The sequence below is a fragment of the Mchenga conophoros genome, linkage group LG20 (assembly GCF_057382185.1).
Source record: "Mchenga conophoros isolate Kocher_MC1m ecotype Shallow Benthic linkage group LG20, M_conophoros_male_GT1.1, whole genome shotgun sequence".
NCBI lineage: Eukaryota > Metazoa > Chordata > Actinopteri > Cichliformes > Cichlidae > Mchenga > Mchenga conophoros.
The window spans coordinates 8,663,934-8,685,736 of NC_140545.1; the positions used below are offsets into that span (position 1 = coordinate 8,663,934).

A 21,803-nucleotide genomic window follows, 5' to 3' on the forward strand; every position below is an offset into this window, starting at 1 on the left:
AGCGGCTCTACTCTGAGCCCCTCCCGGATGGCCGAACGTCTCACCCTATCTCTAAGGGAGAGGCCAGCCACCCTTCGGAGGAAGCTCATTTCCGCCGCTTGTATCCGCGATCTCGTTCTTTCGGTCACTACCCACAGCTCGTGGCCATAGGTGAGGGCAGGGACATAGATCGACCGGTAAATTGAGAGCTTCGCTTTTACACTCAGCTCCCTCTTCACCACGACGGACCGGTGCAGCGTCCGCATCAGCGCCGCATCACTCTCCTTTCATTTAGTAAAAAACTAAAATAATTAAAATTCCTTAAAAAAAAAAAAAAAAAAAACAACAACAACAAAACAAAACAACTTGATTTTTTGTCCTTTAAACCTTTAAGTGAAATTCTGTGTGAAGTGGTGTTTGTAATTAACACACAAGAGACAGGATCCGGTTTAAAAACTCTCTCAGTAACTCTATTTCTGTATTAATGTACAACCGTTGAAAATTACAGCTTTTTTTTGGTATTTTCTTTTTTTTCAATTTTTTTTAAAACAATCTATCTATGAAGAGCCATTTTCCAGAAGAAAAGTGAACAATGTCAGCAGGGAAAGGAAAAAGAGAAAACGAGGGCAAAATAAAGTATAGGGGGATGATGGAAAAGAAAGAGGAGAGCATGAGATGGGACGAGGAGAAAAATTAACAGTTTGTTTTCTGCAGCGGAGTGTTTGAGCGTGAGTGTGTGGGCGTGTGCATGCCATGTCAGTGGGAGGTGCTGTAGTGTGTGTAAATGGCAGAGATTACACTCACAGCTTCATAACAACTTCATGATCTGATCAGCGGAGGTGCTAATGCTAGATTTGCAATAGAAAGGGATCACGCCGGCTTGGATCTAGATTAGCTGAGCACAACTGAGCGACAGCATCAGAATGCGGAGACCAGAACGGGACCGATTCGGTAGTTTTACTTCAGCCATAACGACTCTTTGCTGGCAGCGGTTGCTAGAGCAAAAGACAAAACAGTGGAGGGAAGGTGTGTTTACTTTAAAAAACTAGTGACTGAATCTAAAGAAGTGAATGTTCAAACAAGTGTTTGTTAAAGAAATGAAACCTTCCCTCCAGCATGATGCAGGTTCTTGCATCATATGAGAGGGCTGTGGCACCCATCATTGAAGATATCACTCTCCAACAGTGAGAAGATGATGCACTACAAACCCCAACAACAGAACTTCTACACTCAGTGTTTTCTTCCCCCAAAAAATATCTGGAGAGGAAACTAAATTTCAGCTTCGCATGTGCAACTACCATCAAGTGGAATCTAGCCATTATGGTCGCTGTAACACCACCCATCTGCACCTTCTGCTTAAAGAAAAAAATAAATAAAAGAAACAAAATCCTCTTCCCAGCTTTTCCTCATCTCTATCAGAACACAAGCTTCTCCATTCATGGCAGTTTGACTAGAGATTATGCCACAAAAGGTCACCAGCAAGTTTTTGCAAAAAGCAGCTCTGCTCTCTTTTCATAAGGCTTCACTCTGCTTTCAGGTGCTGGTGCCAGTGTCTCTGTTTACTGACAAATAAAAAGCAAAGCAGCTGGCAGAAGACCTCTGAGCTTTGACCTACATGATCAGATCTGAAATGCTGAAACCAGTGTAACCGCGGTAAATGTGATGCTTTGAGGCAAAAACCTGTAAACGGGGTGGGGATGATGAAGAGGTACGGCTGATACAATCGTGCCACTCTGTGGCCCTGCAGCCTTATGGAAGTGAGGGGGAGGGAAAGATGGAAGCAAACAAGTGAATGCAGTGAAGCAAAAGGAGGGAGGGGGTAAAGTATGACTGCACCGAGGCGTGGTCATGGAAGGAAGTAAAGGTTAGGAGGCAGGGAAGGAAGAAAGTAAAGAGGAAGATGCTGGTGCTTTGCAGTCGCGATGGAGCTTCAGGTGTCGTGGAAATCCTTCAGCAGCGTGCGTCGCCTCTGCTCAGCAATGTGCATCTGATTTTCCAGATCCTGCAAAAAGAAAGAAAAAAAAAAAAGAAAGAAAAAAAAAAGAAAAAGAAATCACTCACTATTATTTAAAAAAACAATACTTTTCTGTCAATAAAAATCATATGAAACACTGAAATCCAAAACTCATCAATGAACTGAACCATCTAATGGATCTCAGTAGGATCAGTTATTCCCTTGTGTCTGAGATCCACTGTTTATCAAATTAATGAGCCATGGACTTGCCTAAAACAAAAAGTCACCTATTTTACTTGGGAATCAACTCAACAACAAATAAATACTCCACCATGCTTCATGTGCTGTCATTACTTGGATGTAATGAAACCAGCAACAGATTCCCATGGCTCATCCTGTAGTTTTCCCTGTCTTACACACCTAATGCATTTCCCCTCCCTCCCATTGTTTAGTATACTCTCTCACCCCTCTGTCACTGGCGCTGAGCTCCCCCTCGCCTCCTCTCTCGTAGCTGTCGGCTCGCTCGACCTTCCACGACAAGTTTTCTATCTCTGCTTCCAGTTGGGCCTGCTGGTACTCAAACTACAGAGGACACATGGAGGAACACAAACGTCAGGTCAAAAGAATCACTTCCCTCACCCAAAGAGAAATCTGACTGAAGTCACAATTACATTTGTTGAACAGATACAAAGTCAGTGGTAGGACAGTAAAAGGAAGGCACTGAAATCACAGCTGATATTAGATCATTTATTGAAGCTTGTTTCTCACCAGTTTCTTGCGCGGGCCCGACTCCATGTAATAGGCGTAAGGGTAGGTATACTGCAGTGTGTAGCGACACTAGGAACAAGACAACATGCAATCACAACACTGCACAGGCTTACTTGAGTTATTTTACTTTGCACACAAAAACTCAAATTTGTAAAACCTTGATTTAAAAACTTTAAGCATCACAAAGTTAAACTTTATCACCATCTGTATATACTCAACCCAAGCAGCACATATGTTGCATGTGAGGCATTTTCATAGACATGTTACAAAGCAGATTTTCACTTTGAAATCCTTTAAAAGCAGAAAGGAACCAGTTGATCAGTGCAGTGTTAAAAGTGTATTTGCACATTTACACTGATATGCCGGGAGACCACATGCTCAGTGTGTTTGTGAATTCTAGTTAATCAAAGATGTTGAGTTATTTGCAGCTCAAACTTAATTGTAACTGTGATTCAGCCCAAAGGAAATGAATAAATAGATCACGGTTGATATTTTTTTTCCCCTATGTGCATCTGCTTCCCCATTTCTGCATTTCCACCTCTGTAACTCACTACCCATGCATGCATGCAGCCACAGTACCTTTGCCAGTAGCTTTGCAGCGTTATGCAGGTACTGCCAGTCGATCCAGGTTCCCAGATTGTTCATTACTCTCTCCTGGATCTTCTCCTGAATCCTCTGGTATGTCTGAGCTTCCAACTGCAGAGATTTGTTGTGATTCTCCCACTGGTGGGAAAAAAATTAAATATTAGTTTGTTTCTAGCAGTACGACACTTTAGATGGGGTGCAGAATCTTTTAATTTCCAATGTCCCACAAAGCTTTTATACAATGTTAAGCTCCCTCTTGTCTAAAACTGTAGGTTTGTTGACAGTGTAAGAAGCTGTCAACCCAATAAAACTTCAGAGAAAATGAAATTTACAAAAAAAAAAAAAAAGGTTTGTATCAGAGTGTTTGGAAACAGGACATAAAAAGTCAGGTTTGTTTAACCTGGAGCCTTTCTACGGAAAAACAGCTTACCCTCTCAAAGTAGAAGAGATATTTCTTGAGGGCCTCTCTGGCCTGAGCCTGCTGGCTCTGGTTGACTATATCAGGATTTTCTTTGTAGCGACTGCACTCGTAGTATTCACTGCCATGGGTCTTCCAGTCTCCAAGACACATCCAGCAGAAGTCTTTCACAAGAGGAAAAACAAAACAGATTTATGGACTCTCCACAGCACATGTTGACTTCACAGTACACACAAGTAAACCAAAAAAAAAAAGAGAGAGGAAAAAAAAGCCATAATTATAACTTCAGTTCTTATTTCTAGTAGTCTAAAGAGGATGATGTGATAATATATTGTTATGTCAATGAATGACAGATTGATTTAACCACATTTTTGTGTAACTGATAATTGGAGTAGCTCAGAAGAAGCCGTGTCTGCTAGTCCGCCAAACCGCAGCTTCTAACGTTTTGTTTTCAAGAACATAGTAGCAAGCCGTGACTGGAAATTTCTTGGAAATGCAATCATTATCCCAGATGGATGCAAATTGCTCCACAGAATCCTCCTCTGAATCATAGAAGAGGTGTGACATTTTGAGACAGCCAACTTACCGTGTTTGCACTTGGAGCATTGCTGAAACAAAGAAAGAAAGAAAAAAAGAGGAGGAAGTCAAATTAGTGAACCAGAAACCTGAAAACACAATTTAAGATTCACTAGGACCGTGAATCAAAGCCATTCGGCAGATCACACAAGACTAATGAACACAATGCTGTCACACATACAGCTTAGAGACTTTAATAAATGAAAAGCAAACACAAATAAGTAACATCTTTCTGGAATGATTCACGCAAGTGGCAAATGATTAGAGCTGAGGACAGCAGCTCTCAGAATGTGAATGTATTTTTAGTGTTTCCTGTGTTCTGGGAAAGTGTGAATTTCAGCTCTGACTCACCATGTGATTGCACCCTCCATTCTTCTCAATGCAGATATTGCACTTAGGACACTAGAAGACAAACAGAGCTCTTAACTTCCTACTCCGAGCTGAAAATCTGCAGTGTTTATACAAATTACATTTTCAAACTGTGCAAGATTTGTGACCAACGGAGAGTTCAAAACGAAAGTAGGTGTGCAGGCGCACAAGTGTGTGCAAGCAACAGTTACAGTACATGCGCATATCAGTGTGTTTACATGCAGATGTTCTTACATCTTTAGTGTGGGCGCTGATGTAGTTTGCAGTCTCTGAGTCGTCTGCACATTTGGTCAGCCATTTCCTAATTGTTGCACAGTCTGTGGGTGCATGATACATCTGACGGCATTTGAAACTGAGGAAAAGATAACAAACAAAGACAGTGATAAGCTTCACTGATTACAGTGACATAAAAAACAGACCGAAGTTAAAACAGGAAAAACAATATGAACCAATTACAGTAGCGACATAATTCCACCACATAAAGTCTGAACAAGTAACAAATTCTGCAAATAATTCACCCCATAGCTTTTGGATTCATAAAATAAAGATTTTAATAATAATTTAAAAAAAAGTCACATAAGGGGAAAAACTTCGGAGGATAATTTTTAGTTAAACCTCTGTATGTGAAACAATGATCCAATTTACTAATTCATGAAAGACTGTTAGCTCTGTGCATATCTGTAAATGTGCAAGTTTTTAATGTTTTGAGCCTCGATAAAAACATATTTAAAATCAAGTTTCAGAGTTTCAGTGAAATCTGTGAGAAAATAATAGTAATCTGTCTTGTTTTTATTTTTAGCAGCATGTTATTCTACTAACTTAGCAGGATTTATAGCCAGCACAAAAAAAATAAAAAAAAATAAAAAATCCAAAACAACAACACCCCCCTCCCAAACAAACAAACAACAGTATAGTAATGAGACTTTTAATTAGACAGCAAAAGAAATGAATAATCTACTTTGTGTGAAATTCTTACTGTAACTTCAATGTGTCACTTACCAGAAGACTTCACTGCAGCGGCTACACTGCACTCTACGTGCCCGTGGCTCCTGCACTTTGATGACCATGGGACAGTCTGCACCTGGACACAGCTGCAATTGGAAGTGACTCTGCAGAAAGCACAAAGAGACAATTAATGAATTCACCTCCAATGTAGGCACAAGTATCTGACATAAGACAACCTTGGTAATTAATTTCAACTGATGATGTATTTCTTTATCATCTGAGGGAATGATTGCTGGAAATGACTGTCTGATTGAGATATAAGAATTGGCATTAACAAAGATACCTAGTTGGTGAGACAGACATATATACAGGAAAGAAGTCAGATTTCACGCTGTGTGTGGAACAAATTCAAATTCAAATTTTATTTGTCACGTACACAGTCATACACAGTACGATATGTAGTGAAATGCTTGGACAACTGCTCGTGACCTAAAGAAAACAAAAAAGGAAAAGGCTATGAATAAGATAGGAAATAAATATGAAAAATTAAAAAGGGTAAATTTAACTAGGAAGGAATAAAATATAAATTAAGGTTAAAAATGAAATAACTGTACAACACAAATTAGAATGAAGGGTAAATTTAACTGGGAGAATAAGATAAAATATATAAATTAAAGTTGAAAATAAAATAACTGTACAACAAAATACACAATATAGAACTATATAAGAATGTATGAAGAAATATAAATAAATATATACACAATAACAGCAGCGTGATTTAAGTAATGAAGTGAAACAATGTCCAGAATGTCCAGTGTGTGTAAGAACTGTATGTGTGGGTCAGTACTGTGTGGTGGTGTGATTGAGAGACCGTATCGCCTGCGGGAAGAAGCTCCTCCTCAGTCTCTCTGTGTTGGTCTTCAGGGAGCGGAATCGCTTTCCTGACCTCAGCAGAGAGAACAGTCTGTTGTTGGGATGGCTGAGGTCCTTCACGATCTTCCTGGCCTTGGTCCAGCACCGCCTGCTGTAGATTGAGTGCAGGTCAGGGAGCTCGGAGCGGATGGTGCGCTCAGCTGACCGCACAACCCTCTGTAGAGCTCGTCTGTCCTGCATGGTGCTGTTCCCGAACCAGGTTAAGATGTTTCCCGTCAGGATGCTCTCTATGGTGCAGGAGTAAAAGTTCCTGAGCACCTTGGAGGGCAGTTGGAAGTCTCTCAAGCGTCTGAGGTGGTAGAGACGCTGACGGGCCTTTTTCACCACGGTGTTGATGTGACAGGACCATGACAGGTCCTGCGTGATGTGAACTCCGAGGTATTTGAAGTTGTCCACTCTCTCCACTGGGCACTCGTTGATGACAGGGGTCTGGTAGTTCCTCTCCTGCTTAGTGCTGAAGTCCACTATCAGCTCCTTTGTCTTACTGACGTTTAGAAGGAGGTTGTTCCTCTGGCACCAGTTCTCCAGATTCCTAATCTCCTTCAGGTAGGCCGTCTCGTTGTTATCAGAGATCAGGCCCACCACGACGGTGTCGTCAGCAAACTTGATGATGGTGGTGGAGCTGGTAGTGGCCACACAGTCATATGTGTACAAAGAGTACAGCAGGGGGCTCAGAACACACCCCTGGGGGGCTCCAGTGCTGAGAGTGGTGGAGGCTGAGACATGTCCGCCCATCCTTACTGCCTGTGGTCTGCCAGTTAGGAAGTTGGAGATCCACAGACACATAGATGAGCTGAGTCCCAGATGCTCCAGCTTGGTGGTGAGTGTGGAGGGAATTATGGTGTTAAATGCAGAGCTGTAGTCTATGAAGAGCATTTTAACATAATTCCCCCTTCTAGTGTCCAAGTGAGTGAGTGATGTGTGGAGGAGATGAGAGATGGCATCGTCTGTGGAACGATTTGGACGGTAAGCAAACTGTAGTGGGTCCAGTGTGTCTGGTAGTGAAGAAATGATGAAGTCTCTGACCAGGCGTTCAAAGTACTTCATCACTACTGAGGTGAGGGCTACAGGGCGATAGTCATTGAGAGAAGCAGGGTGGGGTTTCTTCGGGACAGGAACAATGATGGACTCTTTGAAGCATGTGGGGATCACCGACTGAGATAAAGAGATGTTGAATATCTCAGTGAACACAGGAGCTAGCTGGTATGCGCAGTCTCTTAGGATACGACCTGGGATGCCGTCTGGTCCTGCTGCTTTCCTGGTGTTCACTCTCTTGAAGGCTCTCCTTACTTCATGCTCGGAGATGACGAGCACGTTTCCGGTGCTGGCAGTATCTTCCTGTCTGCAGCCGTTAGCGCCGCTAACACTAGCATTGTTGGAGTCCTTAGCTGCAGCCTCGAAGCGAGCATAGAAAGTGTTCAGCTCGTCTGCCAGAGTCATGGCCGCGTTCGTCATACCGGTTGTTGGTGCTTTATAGTCCGTTATTGTCCTTAGTCCCCGCCACAGGCTCCTAGAGTCACTCTGTTGGAGTTGTGACTCTAGTTTCCTCCCGTAGCGCTGCTTCGCCTCTTTCACCGCCCTCCGCACGTTATATGACGCGGCTTTGTACGGGTCCATGTCCCCCGTCGTGAGTCCCGTGTTGTAGGCAGCGGTGCGGGATCTCAGAGCGTCGCGGATGGTTTTATCCACCCACGGCTTCTGGTTGGGAAACGTTGTGATAGTCTTTGTCTCCACGGTATCATCCGCTAGTTTCCCGATGAATCCCACAACCGCTTCCGTAAACACGTTGACGTCATCGTCGGAGCTGTTTCTGAACATGCCCCAGTCTGCGTCATCGAGTGCGTCCTGTAACGCGGCCACCGATTGATCCGTCCAGCGCGCGACCTTCCTCTGAACCGGAACTTCCTGTTTCAGCCTTTGTTTGTATTTTGGCATGAGGAAGATGGCGGCGTGATCAGATTTGCCAAACGGAGGGCGGGATTGTGCCTTGTAGCCGTCCTTGACCGTAGTGTAGCAGTGGTCCAGTGTCCTTTCACCTCTGGTGGGGCAGGAGATGTGTTGATAAAAGTTCGGCGCTGCGCGTTTGAGGTTGGCGCTATTAAAGTCCCCCGTCACAATAAGCGCAGCGTCCCGGTGTTGTGTCTGGTGCTGTGTGAGTGCCTCATGCAGCTCGCATAAGGCGGTGACCGTGTCCGCTTGTGGTGGAATATAAACGGCACTTATAATGACCGATGTAAATTCCCGAGGTAGATAAAAAGGACGACACATGATGGACAGTAGTTCCAGATTTGGTGTGCAGGAGCGTGTGAGAGGAACAACGTTCGCACTGTTGCACCAGTTGTTGTTCACCATTAAACACACGCCGCCTCCCCTTGACTTCCCCGAGTCCCGTGTCCTGTCCATGCGGTGAACCGAGAAGAACTCGGCCGGCTGGATGGCGTGGTCCGGCACCGCTGGGTTCAGCCATGTCTCGGTGAAGCAGAGGAGATTGCAGTCCCGAATGTCTCTCTGGAACTTTACCCTGGCCCTGAGGTCGTCAAGCTTGTTCTCCAGTGACTGGACGTTGGCGAGCAGGATGCTAGGCAGAGGTGTGCGGTGTGCACGAGCTCTCAGCCTGTTCCTGACGCCGGCTCGCTTCCCTCTAGGCCGCCGCCGCTTCCCTTTGTTCTCCCTCAAGATCTCACTCGGCCAGCTCGGATCCAGAGTTAAAAACTTCGAATTGTGAGTACATTGTAAACCAATAGAAACAAGAGTGTCACTGTCATACCTAATGTACCCAATGGTGGTGATTTTGCTGATTTAGAAACGCTGAAAACTAACTTAAAAAACAAAGACAAAGAAAAAGTGGTCGGAGCAGTCGTGACGGCAGCCGACCTCACCGGCGCCATCTTTAAATCCATTCACTGATTCACTGATTCAAACATTCACTGATTCAACATTCACTGATTCAAAGCAAACACAAATAGGCCAACTCAGTTCTCACTGCCTCTCCAGATGCTTCTCATTCACTATACATGCAGACTTTGACACAGTATCTGAGCAAACACAGAGACTGTCACAGACCTCGACATAGTCTCTGAAGAGGTAGCGTCTGTATTTGTCCTTGAGCTCCTCTCCTGGCAGCAGTGGCAGGACAAAGTCTTCTGGCATCTGCAGGGAACAGTCCTGAGCCATACACGAGATACCTGAACACACAGACACATGCACATTTATTACAGTCCTAAATCACAGACAGCGAGACAAATAAGATGTAGACAGTGACTTCTAACACCTCTGTGTGCTTAATAGTACAAATAAACCCACTCTTTAAATTTAATTACAGCCATCCAAAAGTTCCACTGCAGCCATGTTTGGCCTAAGTAAGCTGGTTTCTTGTGTTACACTGACCTACAACTAGACTGGGGTCATCTGTCACCACAGACCCTTCCTTAGTGCAGCTGACATAGAGACACTTATCAGACTGAGAAGGACTTGGTTACATGGACTGACTTTATCAGAGAGACTGTTAAAGGCAGTACAGGGACGTGCACACAAACATCCTCACACATTTCACTGCTAAAGCATTTGCACTCCCACACACATGCAGCTACAGGGAGCCTGGTAAACTATGCACTTTATCACACATAAAATGTACAAGAGCTGAACCCAAATATTGGACTATTCTGATCATTTGGATCTCAGCTTAGGTGTCTGACCTCTCTCAGTCACAGGAGCGATCGTCAGGCTTCACTTCATCTAGTTGTTGCTAACATAGGTTTGTAACTAGATTTACCAACTTTTTGTCAGAGTGTAAGGTCTTCCTCTCGTCCTGCGGCTACACTGGTTTCTCTTTTTCGTCTGCTGAGTGAGTAACAGTGAGGAGCAGCAGTAACCGTTCATGGAAAAGAAAGGTATCTGGCACAGGTCTACAGTATAATGCTCAAAAAAAACTTAGAAACGATCAATGTACACACCCACACACCCATCTGCCATCCTGCTGACACAAGCACACTCTTTCACAGACACACACTGATAAATGAGGCTTCTGCAGGAGCATGTCTGCCTGTTTAACTCCACACCAGATGGAAATCATCAAAAGGTCACATTACACCACCTTTATCTTCCAAGTCCAAAGACATTCTTTAATTTTCCACACGTGCAGAAGCACAAATAAATATGGACATCCGGGATTTGCAGTGTTTTCTGTTAGTAAACATGGTATTGCTGGGTGGCTGATGTAGCGCAAATTAAACACCACTCTGCAAACTACGCTGGTTTGGCAGTAAAGCAAGGCAGATCAGAGGCTGAAACTGTGATGAAACCCTTAGTGGACAAATACACATACCAGCGCATAAATATACAAAGTGCAGACATACAGATTCTTGAACAGACGTTTGGGAGCTCTGATCAAACAAACTGTGACTCACTCCCACTCTAATAACCGCTCTGATGACTAGAGAGATGCTTACAAACACGCTTGCTGTGTACTTACCCACTCCCGTGCCATCTTTGACCAGTACGGTGCAGTGCTGCTCCCAGCATGCTTTACAGAAGGAGTGCTGGCAGGGCAGTGCCAGCAGAGAGTCTCTCCGTACGACCTGTAGACACACACCACACTGGAGGGACTGAGGGGCCTGAAACAGAAATCGAGATTATCAGCCTGATGAACCAGAGAGCTTGTTAGTAAGCTCAAAGTTTCTGACAAGAGCAGTCAAAGGTCATTTTTATTAATATAGTGCGTTTAAAACAACAAATACACATTAAAAGACAATAAAGAAAATAAAAATACATTGAGCTAAGAAGTTTATTGTAAGTAGAAGTTATTTTTTTAAATAAAGATTTAATAAAGACAAAATTTCACGTATTAATATAAAGCCAGAGTACTCTGATCAGCTGTGTTAGTACAAGTGGATTATCTGGTGCATTACAATCACAGTTACTTTGATGCAGATATGAGTACAGAGTTGAATCAGTGACAACAAATGATTATACCCCACTCACAGTGACTGATTTGCACGTGCTGCTGGGCTGGACCAGAGCGTCTGACAAGAGCAGAGACGAGTTGGACTTATATCTGTGGAAAGCAGAGGTCAAATGAGGAACTCAACAGCACATTAAAGTTGATCAACAAAGAAGTGGATGTTAAATGCCTGAAGAGATATCAAGTCGAATGTGTTACTAAGTATCAATGAGTACTAAAAGTAACTGTAATTTAAGTTTATTAACTTTTTTGATACCGTCTGCCATAAGTTGTTAAAAAAAATGATGGGCTTAAAAAACAACAACTACAAACAAACAAACAAAACAAACATCTAGTCTGTGCAGTTTAAACAACACAAAATGAAAAAGAAAAGAGTGTCAGAGCGAACTAAAAATGTGTGTGGGGGGGGGGCAGTTGCAGAGTGATATTACACAGGAAGATGATGAGATAAAAACAGTGAAGAAAAGAAAGTGCAAGGGCAGAAAATAAATTTGAGAAATGGATGTGAAGAACAGACAGTGTAAAAGAAATTCTGCAAAGATGAGAAGCAGTGGAGACATACCTGTCCAATATCTGTGAAACCTGCCAGTGGAAATGCACTAGGATCAGTTTTGCTACTGACGGTACAACCTGTGGGAAAAAGAAGGGACGCAGAGATGTTGAGATGTTGCTTCGATGATGTCCAATTCTAAGAAATAAAAGATTGCTTAAACGATTGGTGCGTGACTCCCTTTGTTGAAAGACTGCTACTCGAGTTCTGTGTGTAATTCTATAAATGACTCAGATCCAAGTTTGGCTGATGTTCAAAACACTGCATTATAGGTCCTGACCTACAAAGGTTTCCTCCTTAGTAAGACCTCTGCTACATAACAAGCGACTTAGTGGCAAAAGTAGACAGTTCGTTCAAAGTAGTGAATGTCGAGATTTGATGAGCTGAGCTTACGATAAAAGAAATGCCATTACAATTTTATAATAAAGAAAAGACACTCCAAGTCTTCTTAAATGTAACACTGTCTTTGTGTTTTAAACTCTTAAAGTACCCCTTAGGACTTATTCCAGCAAAGGCACTGAGACATACTTGTTTATTTCACCTAGTGCCATCAAGAAAAACACATGCCTCAGCTCTGCTAACAGGGGACTGCAGTTGTGCTGTGCAGCTGTCAAATTTGACTGTGTGGAACTGTGAGCAAAGTAACATGTTGATGGAAAACAACCTGTCGACTTAGCAATGTTACCCAAAACAGGTGACCTGAAGGGATAAAGATTTTTAAAAAAAATCTTTTACAGATTTAAAAAGATTTACAGCCCAGACCAAAAGTGCTACAAAGTTCTCCGTTCTTTATAGCATCCCACTGACAAGTATCACAGTTTGTAAATGTTTTCACTTCTTGTTTAGGGAATTTCTGCCTGTTTTTGACTGCAAACACCTTCTGAATGATTCTTGCACTTTTCAGGTCTCTCCACTGATTTTTGATCTGCAACCCTGCCCCTTTTAGACTTCGAAGTATTTTTACAACAAGAGCAGTTGAAGCCATTGTCTTTTTTTTTTTTTTAAACACATACTAATAATTGCTTCAAGAATTTATTGAAATACGACTGAAGTAAATCCACTGCCTCTAGTTCCAACACACGCCCAAATCCATCCCTGCACTTAACAGCAGAGGAGATGTTTTCAATTAGTCGCCCTTTTTCCTACAATCAAACCTTCACTCATTGTCAAAATGTTTTACTTTACATTCCATCAGTTCAAAAGACTGGTATTGGTGATTTTTTTTTTTTTTTATGTTTGCCTGGAACCTTCTGACAGCAAGTTTTGTGATCTAGACTTTCAAAAAGGTCTTTTGCAGTTAACCTCCTAGGACCTGGTGTCCACATATGTGAACATCACATTTTGGGTTATTTAGACCAAAATACTAAATTTTGCTCTACAAGAGCCTGACATCCACTTACGAGAACATTATACTGCCACTGTTCTATCGAAATTTAAAGTGAATGTCCTCATATGTGGATCTAATTTTTCTCAAGAACAAAAATCATGTTAAAAAAAAAAAAAAAAAAAAAAAAAAAAAAAAAAATCTTATAAGTCTTTGTTTTTACATTCATCGGGCCCCAATCAGCCCAAATAGCAAAAAGAAATTAAAAATGCATGCCATGAAAGATTTTGGCTGAAAACTACATCTTAATGGCATTAGGAGTAGAGTAAATGGCCCCTGAAAAACGCTGTGCCATCTATTTTCACACATGAACATGTGAAACATTGTTCTAAGGTGTGTTTTCCCACGGGTAACACATACCACAAGCTAGTCTGCATCAGCTGAATTCTAACTACTGGAAACACTGCCTTTTTCTTTTTTTTCCTTTTGTTTTTAAAGCCAAGGGGGCTGCATGAGTAAAGCATGCATGAGGAAGGATGCAAGACTGCATGCCACCGCATGCCTTCCTTGACTCTTCTGCAACATTTCCTGTTTCTCTCTTATCCACCTTTCCAATAGTTTCTGCTCCAATTGAAAAATAAATAAATAATAATTTGGTTCATTAGATAAATTTACCCAACTGCAATTTTGTTAGTGATCCATGATAACTTTGTACCTGCGATTTACTGTTTCTTATGAAACTTTGTAAACAAGAAAGAATTAGATTTGTAATATTTTCAATAACATGACATATGAGGCATGACAAATGAGGGTGACCCATACTGAATTATCTAACTTTGGGGGGGGGGGGGGGGGGGGGGGACAAAAAAAAAACCAACCAAAACACACTTGCACCCTGCTTTTGCCTTTCAGATTTTGATTTCACACACTAAACCAATGTTTTTGAGAAGAGTGCAGCTCCACTCACCTTCAGTGCGGCAGCCACAGTGTTAACCTCCTCCATCAGCACCCGCTGGCTCTCTTTGTAGGTCAGACAGGTGAATTGGTACTCCTCTGGATCGAAGGAGTCGGCGCCTTGTTGCTCCACGTCACTGGCCACTCCGTCGTAGTATCCTGCAATATCACCCGGATCCTCCTCTTCTCCTCCATCATCCTCATCCTCCTCTTCTGAGTTCACCCCGAAGTCTTCCTCGTTGCTATCCGACGCCTGGCTATTCATGTCCACAGACATCCAGTCGACTGATTTGATAACCCGGACAGGTAGACTACCCGCCTACCTGTCGGATCCTACTCGTCCAATGAGCTGAAATGGCTTGACTGATGCGCCACCTCCTCGTTTCTCGCTGCCCTGTTTCCACTTTCTCGTGCCACTTCACTCTACGAGACACCGTGCCTTCCTGTCTGCCTGAAGCGCATACACAGCGCGTTCAGCAGCAGCGGAAGAAGCAAAAGAAGTCACACTCCCCGTCACTCATTTGGAAGGTTTGTTTGGATAATCTGAGGAGAAAAAGACTGGAGAAAAGGGGAAAAAGAGAGTTGAATAAGGAAAATGGAAAAAAAAAAAAAAAAGAAAAAAAAAGAGAGAGAGTTAGAATGAGCAATTCTAGCTTCTTAATCCAAAACAAGCCGTTTGTCCACGCCTGCCCTCTCCCTTCAAGTTTCATTTACAAACACCATTTGTGTACATGAAAGACAATAAATACATAAGTAAATCTAGAGACGATGCCTGCATTATCACATGGTAAAATACAGTGACACAACATGTGCACTAAGCCACTCAATGTTGACTTTCTTACTTTGGTGAGAGTCTCTAATGCCATTTTCTCCATTTCAACAAAGTAAACACGTACAATGAAGTGAGCACTAGGGCTGGGCAATATCATACATTTTAAGGTAATGCCGGTATAATGTTAGGCAACGATAAGAAAATGAAATATTGCGATAGAATATGGGTAAAACGTGCATGCGCAGTGCCTTTGTTTTCATATGCACATGGTGGAAAAAGCATGGCGCCGACGGAGAATGAGAAGAGCGAAAGCGGATCATTGAATGAAACGGATGAACCAGAATTGGTTGTAAAAATGCTGCAACTTCAGTGGTGTGGAACTGGTTTGGATTTCGTCCGTCAGATACACAACAAAGCACATTTTTTGGTAGAGCATGCAAGCGGGCCGTCGTTATTACCGAACCTATTTTATGTGGTACCCGGCACTCAAAAATTTGTCAAAAAATGTTTTAGTACGACTTTGCTAAACTACGAAGCCGCACCGCTTGATGCGTCGTCGGAGCGTTACGGCTACCGTAGTCAGGAGGCTCACGGAGTACTATGTACTTTGCTTCAACATAATATTACCGCATTGTGTGTGTGTGTGTGTGTATAGACTCTAAGTTTTGTGGATATTATACATTAGGGGTGGGTTTTGATTATCGATTAAAATCGATTCTGGCACTGACACTTGCAGTGTGTGAATGTGTGTGTGTGAATGGGTGGATGACTGGTTGTGGAAAGCGCTTTGGGGTCCTTAGCGACTAGTAAAAGCGCTATACAAATACAGGCCATTTTACCATTTGGATAACGTGATATTGATTCATTAAAATCCTGAATCGATTTTTAAATATTTTTTTTGCCCTCAGGTTAAACCTCACAAAATTTCAACAACCACCAAACAGCTAAAACAGTAAATGAGAGCAGGTACACGGACTCTGCACAAAGATGTAAACACAAAGCGCGGACCCGCCGACGGATCAGAATCAGTGAGATGTCGCCTTTCTCACCCGACGGCACGGACACGGTCGGGGCTGAAAGCCGACAGCTCAATGTCTGATGTTTCGGCGGGTCCGCGCTTTGTGTTTAGGTCCTTTTTGCGCTAGATTCTGAAGCTACAGGTTTGATCTCTCTCCAAACAATATTGACTGAACCAGCAGCAAAAGAAGATCCAAACTACGCTTCACATAAACATCATCATGAATTCCCTCTTACTTTTCCTGTTTTGCTTCCACCACGATAAAAAAATAAATTAATTAAAAAAAAAAAAAAAAAAAAAAAAAAAAAAATCACACTTCATGCAGAGCTCTTTGTCTCTCTCAGTGTACTTCACGAACAGTTTCACATCTAAAAATCTGTTTTCTGCATTATTCGCTTGCTTATTACGCACAAGTCTACCATTGTTTATAGCGCTGTCGGACGCTGTTTTTTTCCTTTTACTTACTTCCGACAAGAAAGTCTCATTTCTGCTGTTCAATAGGCCTGCTGAACAAATTAAAAAATTTTAAAATTATGCAAAATTGCAAAACGCTTAGCTGCGTCTCTAATAAAACCTCTAACTTTGCTCTGCTTCACTTCAGCAGCATCAGGTAATGTTCATATGTTGATTAATGGTTTTCTTTCATTTTTGATCTACTGCAGAATATTTTTAAGGTCATCTGCTATTAAATCCCAGGCCAGGATTTCTGTGTTTTATCCTCAGTTACTTTGACAAAGGCATCTGCTGTGATGCTCACACCTTTGATAAAGTCTCGCAAGTGTCAGCTTTCTTTTTATAGACAAAAAATATGGAAATGTACTGATGTGTGATCAGAATTATAATATTTCTGACTGTCTGAGTCACAATTTCCCCGATTCAAATCGATTCGGGACCTTGTGAATTGGAATCGAATCGATTGTAGAAATCAGTGACGATACCCAGCCCTATTATGGTTATGCTCAGGATATGTCGGCCAATTTCCACTGGAAATGCCTTTTGGTTAAACTGTCAGTGAGGAATTTGCATTTGCACTGTTAAATGTTTATATAGCTTTAATGCACATAAAAAAAAAACAGCTGCTTGTTTATGTGAAAATACATTGATGGGGTTTTTTCTTTGCACTAATAAATTTGTGGAGTTGTAAAGTATTTGTCTCGCATCAATTATATCACTATGGAAAATTTTCAAATATATATTGTGATAAATATTTTTACCCATATTGCCCTGCCCTAGTGAGCACGTAAATAATCTATAGTACTGTGCAAAAGCATTCAGCCACCCATCATTTCTTTATTTTTTCATTTGAAGGAGCCGGACTTTCTTGTAATTGTTTAAAGTGCTCTCGAGCAATAGTTCTCCAGGTTTTCTGAAGATCTTTCAAAGAATGTTTTGTGGGGGTTTTTTGGCTGCTTTTTCACTTATTTTCAACCCAGTCCTTGTGCTTGACTATTTCCAGAAGATTTTTCTGTTTGTTTGTTAAGTTTCTTAACACTGACCTACAAATCATTCAAGCATTAAAGAAGGCGCCTAACTCAGGATATGAACCAGTGTTGTGTCTATACATAACAGACAACTTGGCAAAAACTAATTGTACCTGCATGCACTTTGATACTAGCATCCTGTCACAAAAACACATAATTTGTTTCCTTATAAAAAAAAAATGCTAAAGATAACACAGTTTGTCAGGCATAAAAATAATATTTTACCCCAACTAGGTGATTCCCAAAATGCTATAACCCAAAAACCTGGCATAGATTGGCAAAAACATGAGGAAATTAAACAATTTGAGGACCAACGAACAAGTGGCAGGCCGAAAAAACGATTAATGACAGATGAAAAGTATCTGATACACAGCGGAACACTGTCAGTCATGGACCAGCCTCCCCAGAGCCCGAACCTCAACATTACTGAAACAGTGGGATCATCTTGACACAAGAGAACAAAATGAAAGGCATCCAAGATCCAAAGAAGAGCTTTGAATGTCTTCAAGGAGCCTGGAGAACTATTTCTGAAGACTACTTTAAGAAATTACAACAAAGCATGGCTAAGAGAGTTCAGACTGTGTTGACAAATAAACTTGATTTCTGCAGACTACTGTAAATAAATCCCTTCTATTTTTTTATTACTACATAATTCTGTAAACAAATTACATACTGCAAAGCTAAATTAAACAAAACAAACAAACAAAACAAACATGTATTGACAGATAAACAATGATAAAAATAAAATTTAAAAAAGCCTGAGTAATAAACTCTAGTTGGGGGAAAAAAGAAAAAGGGAGGAACCATAAAATAATAGAAATCATATTTGAAAACATAAAAGCTTATAAGCTGCAGATAAGGTTGAACAGGGCTTTCACCGCTGTCAAACATCTACTACCATGATATCTTTTCTAGGAATCTCTGAGTAATACCTTGGAACATTGGCTCACAAGGTCAAAATACAATACAATGATCAGTTATCATCCTCAATGTGGTAGAAAGCAAATGTCCCATAATCTCTAGAAAATTGTGTTCTGATAAAAAGGAAATAAATAAAACACAGATTAAAATGTTTCCCCCAACAAACCAATTGATTTAAAATGATTGTTACTAAATAAATAAAAGACAAAAAAAAAAACAATGAAAAAATGCCTGTGCCAAAGTTTAATGACAAACTGAAGTAAACTGGAATGAACTAATGAACCACATAACCTAATCACATGTCTTCTTCCTTGGGGAACACAGATGGATGAGATAGCGATACTGGGTCAAATGAATTTGACCACCATTACTTTTGACCGTTAACAATACTGACTTTCCTAGAGTGTTGTGAACTGCATCAAGCTGGCAACAGTCTTTGTGAGATGTGATTAAATACACTTTAACTGGAAGGTAGATGGTGGATTTTAGTATTAATTTGTCTTCGTTATGTGTGGATGAAATGTTGACTTCGTGATTAAAGTCATTCTGAACAGAGGACCTGGTGGTTCACACACTGAGGAGAGCCTGCAATGACTTTTTGTGAAAATTTCTCAATAACACACTTAAATGGATTCATACCTCACAACAAGTCAGGAAGACCAATTGCTAGTTTCCAAATTTGGTTCATTTACAAGAAAATGTGGTCTAATGAGAAAATTAAATCTTGTTATAGCTGACAAGCTAGAAAACAAAAAAAAAGGAAAATGATGTTAAGATGAATGGCTGTGACTGGATTAAATCCATGGTCCCTAACTTCAAGGGTTCATAGTTCAGTTACACTTACATGACTCAGCTTCTCACATCTTTCCCAAGGATGAACTTTCCTGATGTTTCCTGATGTTTCATTAGCATCTGTTCAGTATAGCTATGCGTTTACTCTCCGTTTAGCTCTGCTGAACATCATCAGCTGTTTATGTTAGTGTTTCCAAAAATGTGTGTTGCCAACAGTGAAGTTAACAAGTCCCTTCTGGTGGTCAAAGTATGCAACGATAACACTCATAACAGAGGTGAAAGGTGTTTCATCAGTCTCTTCTTTACTTTTTACATTTTCATTTATGAGTCATAAATATGCAAGCTTGTTTGCACCACTGGGCCAGGCACAGCTAAGCCATCATTTCAGGTCATATCAGAATTTCGAGTTCTGGTATGAACTGATATGAACAACTACAAATTTTGGAGCAATGCCCCAAAGTTTCATTATCAGTGCTGGAAACAAGCTTCCATATTATAAACACCAATACGCATAGATAACTCCTACCTAATTCTAGCCACTAATATTGGACCCCCAGTATATCGGCTGGGGTCTAACACAGACAGATGCTTTATATAAACTGCATTTACTTTCTAAAACCAACGCTGCACAGAACTTTACGTTTTTTAAAAATATGGGCGAGAAGCTTGCGTTTTTTTTTTTTTTTTACTTATGGAGAAAACGTGTGTCTTCGCCGTGTAATACAAAGTAATCCCCCACTTCTGAACGGAAAATACATTGAGGATAACTAAAACAGAGACAGCACAAAGGCCCCTCTAGTAGGCTTATTTCGACATGTGATTTGATCAACAGACACGGGATCAAAGACGACTGCTGGCACCGGTGTTCAAAATGTGACTTTGTAAATAGCCACTGGACAGAAAACAAGGTTAGCCGGGAAAGCCTGCCAGTCGGCCCCGGCAGACAGACGAACGCTCGCATTCCACCCGATCCAGGATAAAAATAGGCAGCAAACTGGGTGACACACATCTTGCTAGGCTAATGTATTACAGCGACTCAGCACAGGTTTGATAACAGGTCTTGTGGGAGGATGAGGGTAGCGGAGAGTCGAGATTAAATTACGCAAATAAGCACCCGGTCGTTCCTGGACTTCAGCGTTTCGGCTCAAAGCGCCTCTGAAGTTAAATCCACACAACAGCTGGCTAACTTACCGTTAGCCGGATTAGCTCCCTGGCTAGCGTACTGGTATTTCTGTTGAGCAGAGGAAGTCACGCAATTGCAAAGCCACGACTCGGACGAGTTACGACTGTTGAACACCTTCATAACACACTTGCAAAAGTTTTCAAGCAACACTTTTAATGTATTCCCCAACAAGAATTGACAACATAAGAGCTAGCCAGGTAGCCACCCCTCCTCCTCATTCCCCTCCCGCTGTGCCTCCGCCTCTCATCCACTCTAGTCCGGGGATCGAGATGTAAACAAGGGCCTCTGGAGAAGCTCGGGAGCAAAGAGGCACATTTACACAACCGCTGCGTGAATTTCCACTGTTTAAAGTCGGTGGGGTTTACCTCTTAGTGCAGAGTCAAGTCAGCCCGCGGTGACAACCAGAGGCGAGTTTGGAGTAAGGAAATCCCAAGAGCGATTTACACGCTTTTGCTTGGCTGGTAGACGGAAGATAGACCGTTACAGGGGTACTTAACAGTGACGTCACGTCCGCGTTTCTCTCGCAGCCTTGCGCTCTCTCTCTCTCTGTAAAGAAAGATGCAGCACTTCTTGTTTTGTCCGGTAGTATCCAAGCACCAAAGATCTGCCTTGTTTTGTTCCAAACATGCATCTGGTTAAATGCATGTTTTGATCAATATAATTTGACCTTCACTATGCAGAGAGATTGATTTATTGATTTCATGCTGAAAAGAGGATTAATTCTAAATTAAAATTTCTCAGGATACTGTAGCCTATGTCCACTGTATACAGTCGATGGTTTACACACATAGAAAATTCTCTCCCGGCATATTGCTCTTATAACGTGACACCTAAATCCCATCCACGTTATAAAGATTCCATAAGTAACTGTATAGTCTGGGACTGTGTTTCCTTATGCCCGTTCAGTAATCTAAAAAATAGTTACTTTTGGAAACTTCATGTTTAACAAACGCTTACAAGATTAAAGCTCTCACACAGTGCAACATACAACCTTCGTAATTGAGCCAGGTTGACAGAAAACTGGCAACTGCTCTTGTTATCAACCAGAGTACTTGTGATATTTCTCAGTATTTATTAAAAATCTGATTCATGTATAATGCAAGTTATCATTTGTTGCAGCTAGAAATTGCCTCTGTTAGCTATACAGCACAATCCTGTTTTACATTAATGCACGATCAATAATAACCTAATTAAATATTTTCCCACACGGAGAACTTTTTTTTTTATTATTAGTGGTACTCTGGCGATGATATACGGGTTGCTTTTATCTATGTAACTGTAAGAAGGCTTTTACTTGCACCCGAGTAGTTTAGGATTCGAA

At 41.5% G+C, this 21,803-nt stretch overlaps 1 protein-coding gene across 1 annotated transcript; it reads right to left on the reverse strand.

The window, feature by feature from the left end:
• Positions 1-422: 422 nt before the first annotated feature.
• Positions 423-20,995, reverse strand: arih2 (ariadne homolog 2 (Drosophila)). The gene is made up of 15 exons (XM_085259515.1): positions 20,848-20,995; positions 14,329-14,873; positions 12,050-12,117; positions 11,508-11,580; positions 10,999-11,140; positions 9,591-9,712; positions 5,649-5,758; positions 4,884-5,001; positions 4,632-4,682; positions 4,291-4,312; positions 3,717-3,868; positions 3,281-3,424; positions 2,702-2,770; positions 2,399-2,515; positions 423-1,981 (listed from the first exon to the last, which is right to left on the reverse strand). Exons 2-15 carry the CDS (start codon positions 14,590-14,592, stop codon positions 1,910-1,912), a joined length of 1,524 nt encoding a protein of 507 aa, XP_085115641.1. The 5' UTR covers positions 14,593-14,873; positions 20,848-20,995; the 3' UTR covers positions 423-1,909.
• Between the last annotated feature and the right edge of the window lie 808 nt (positions 20,996-21,803).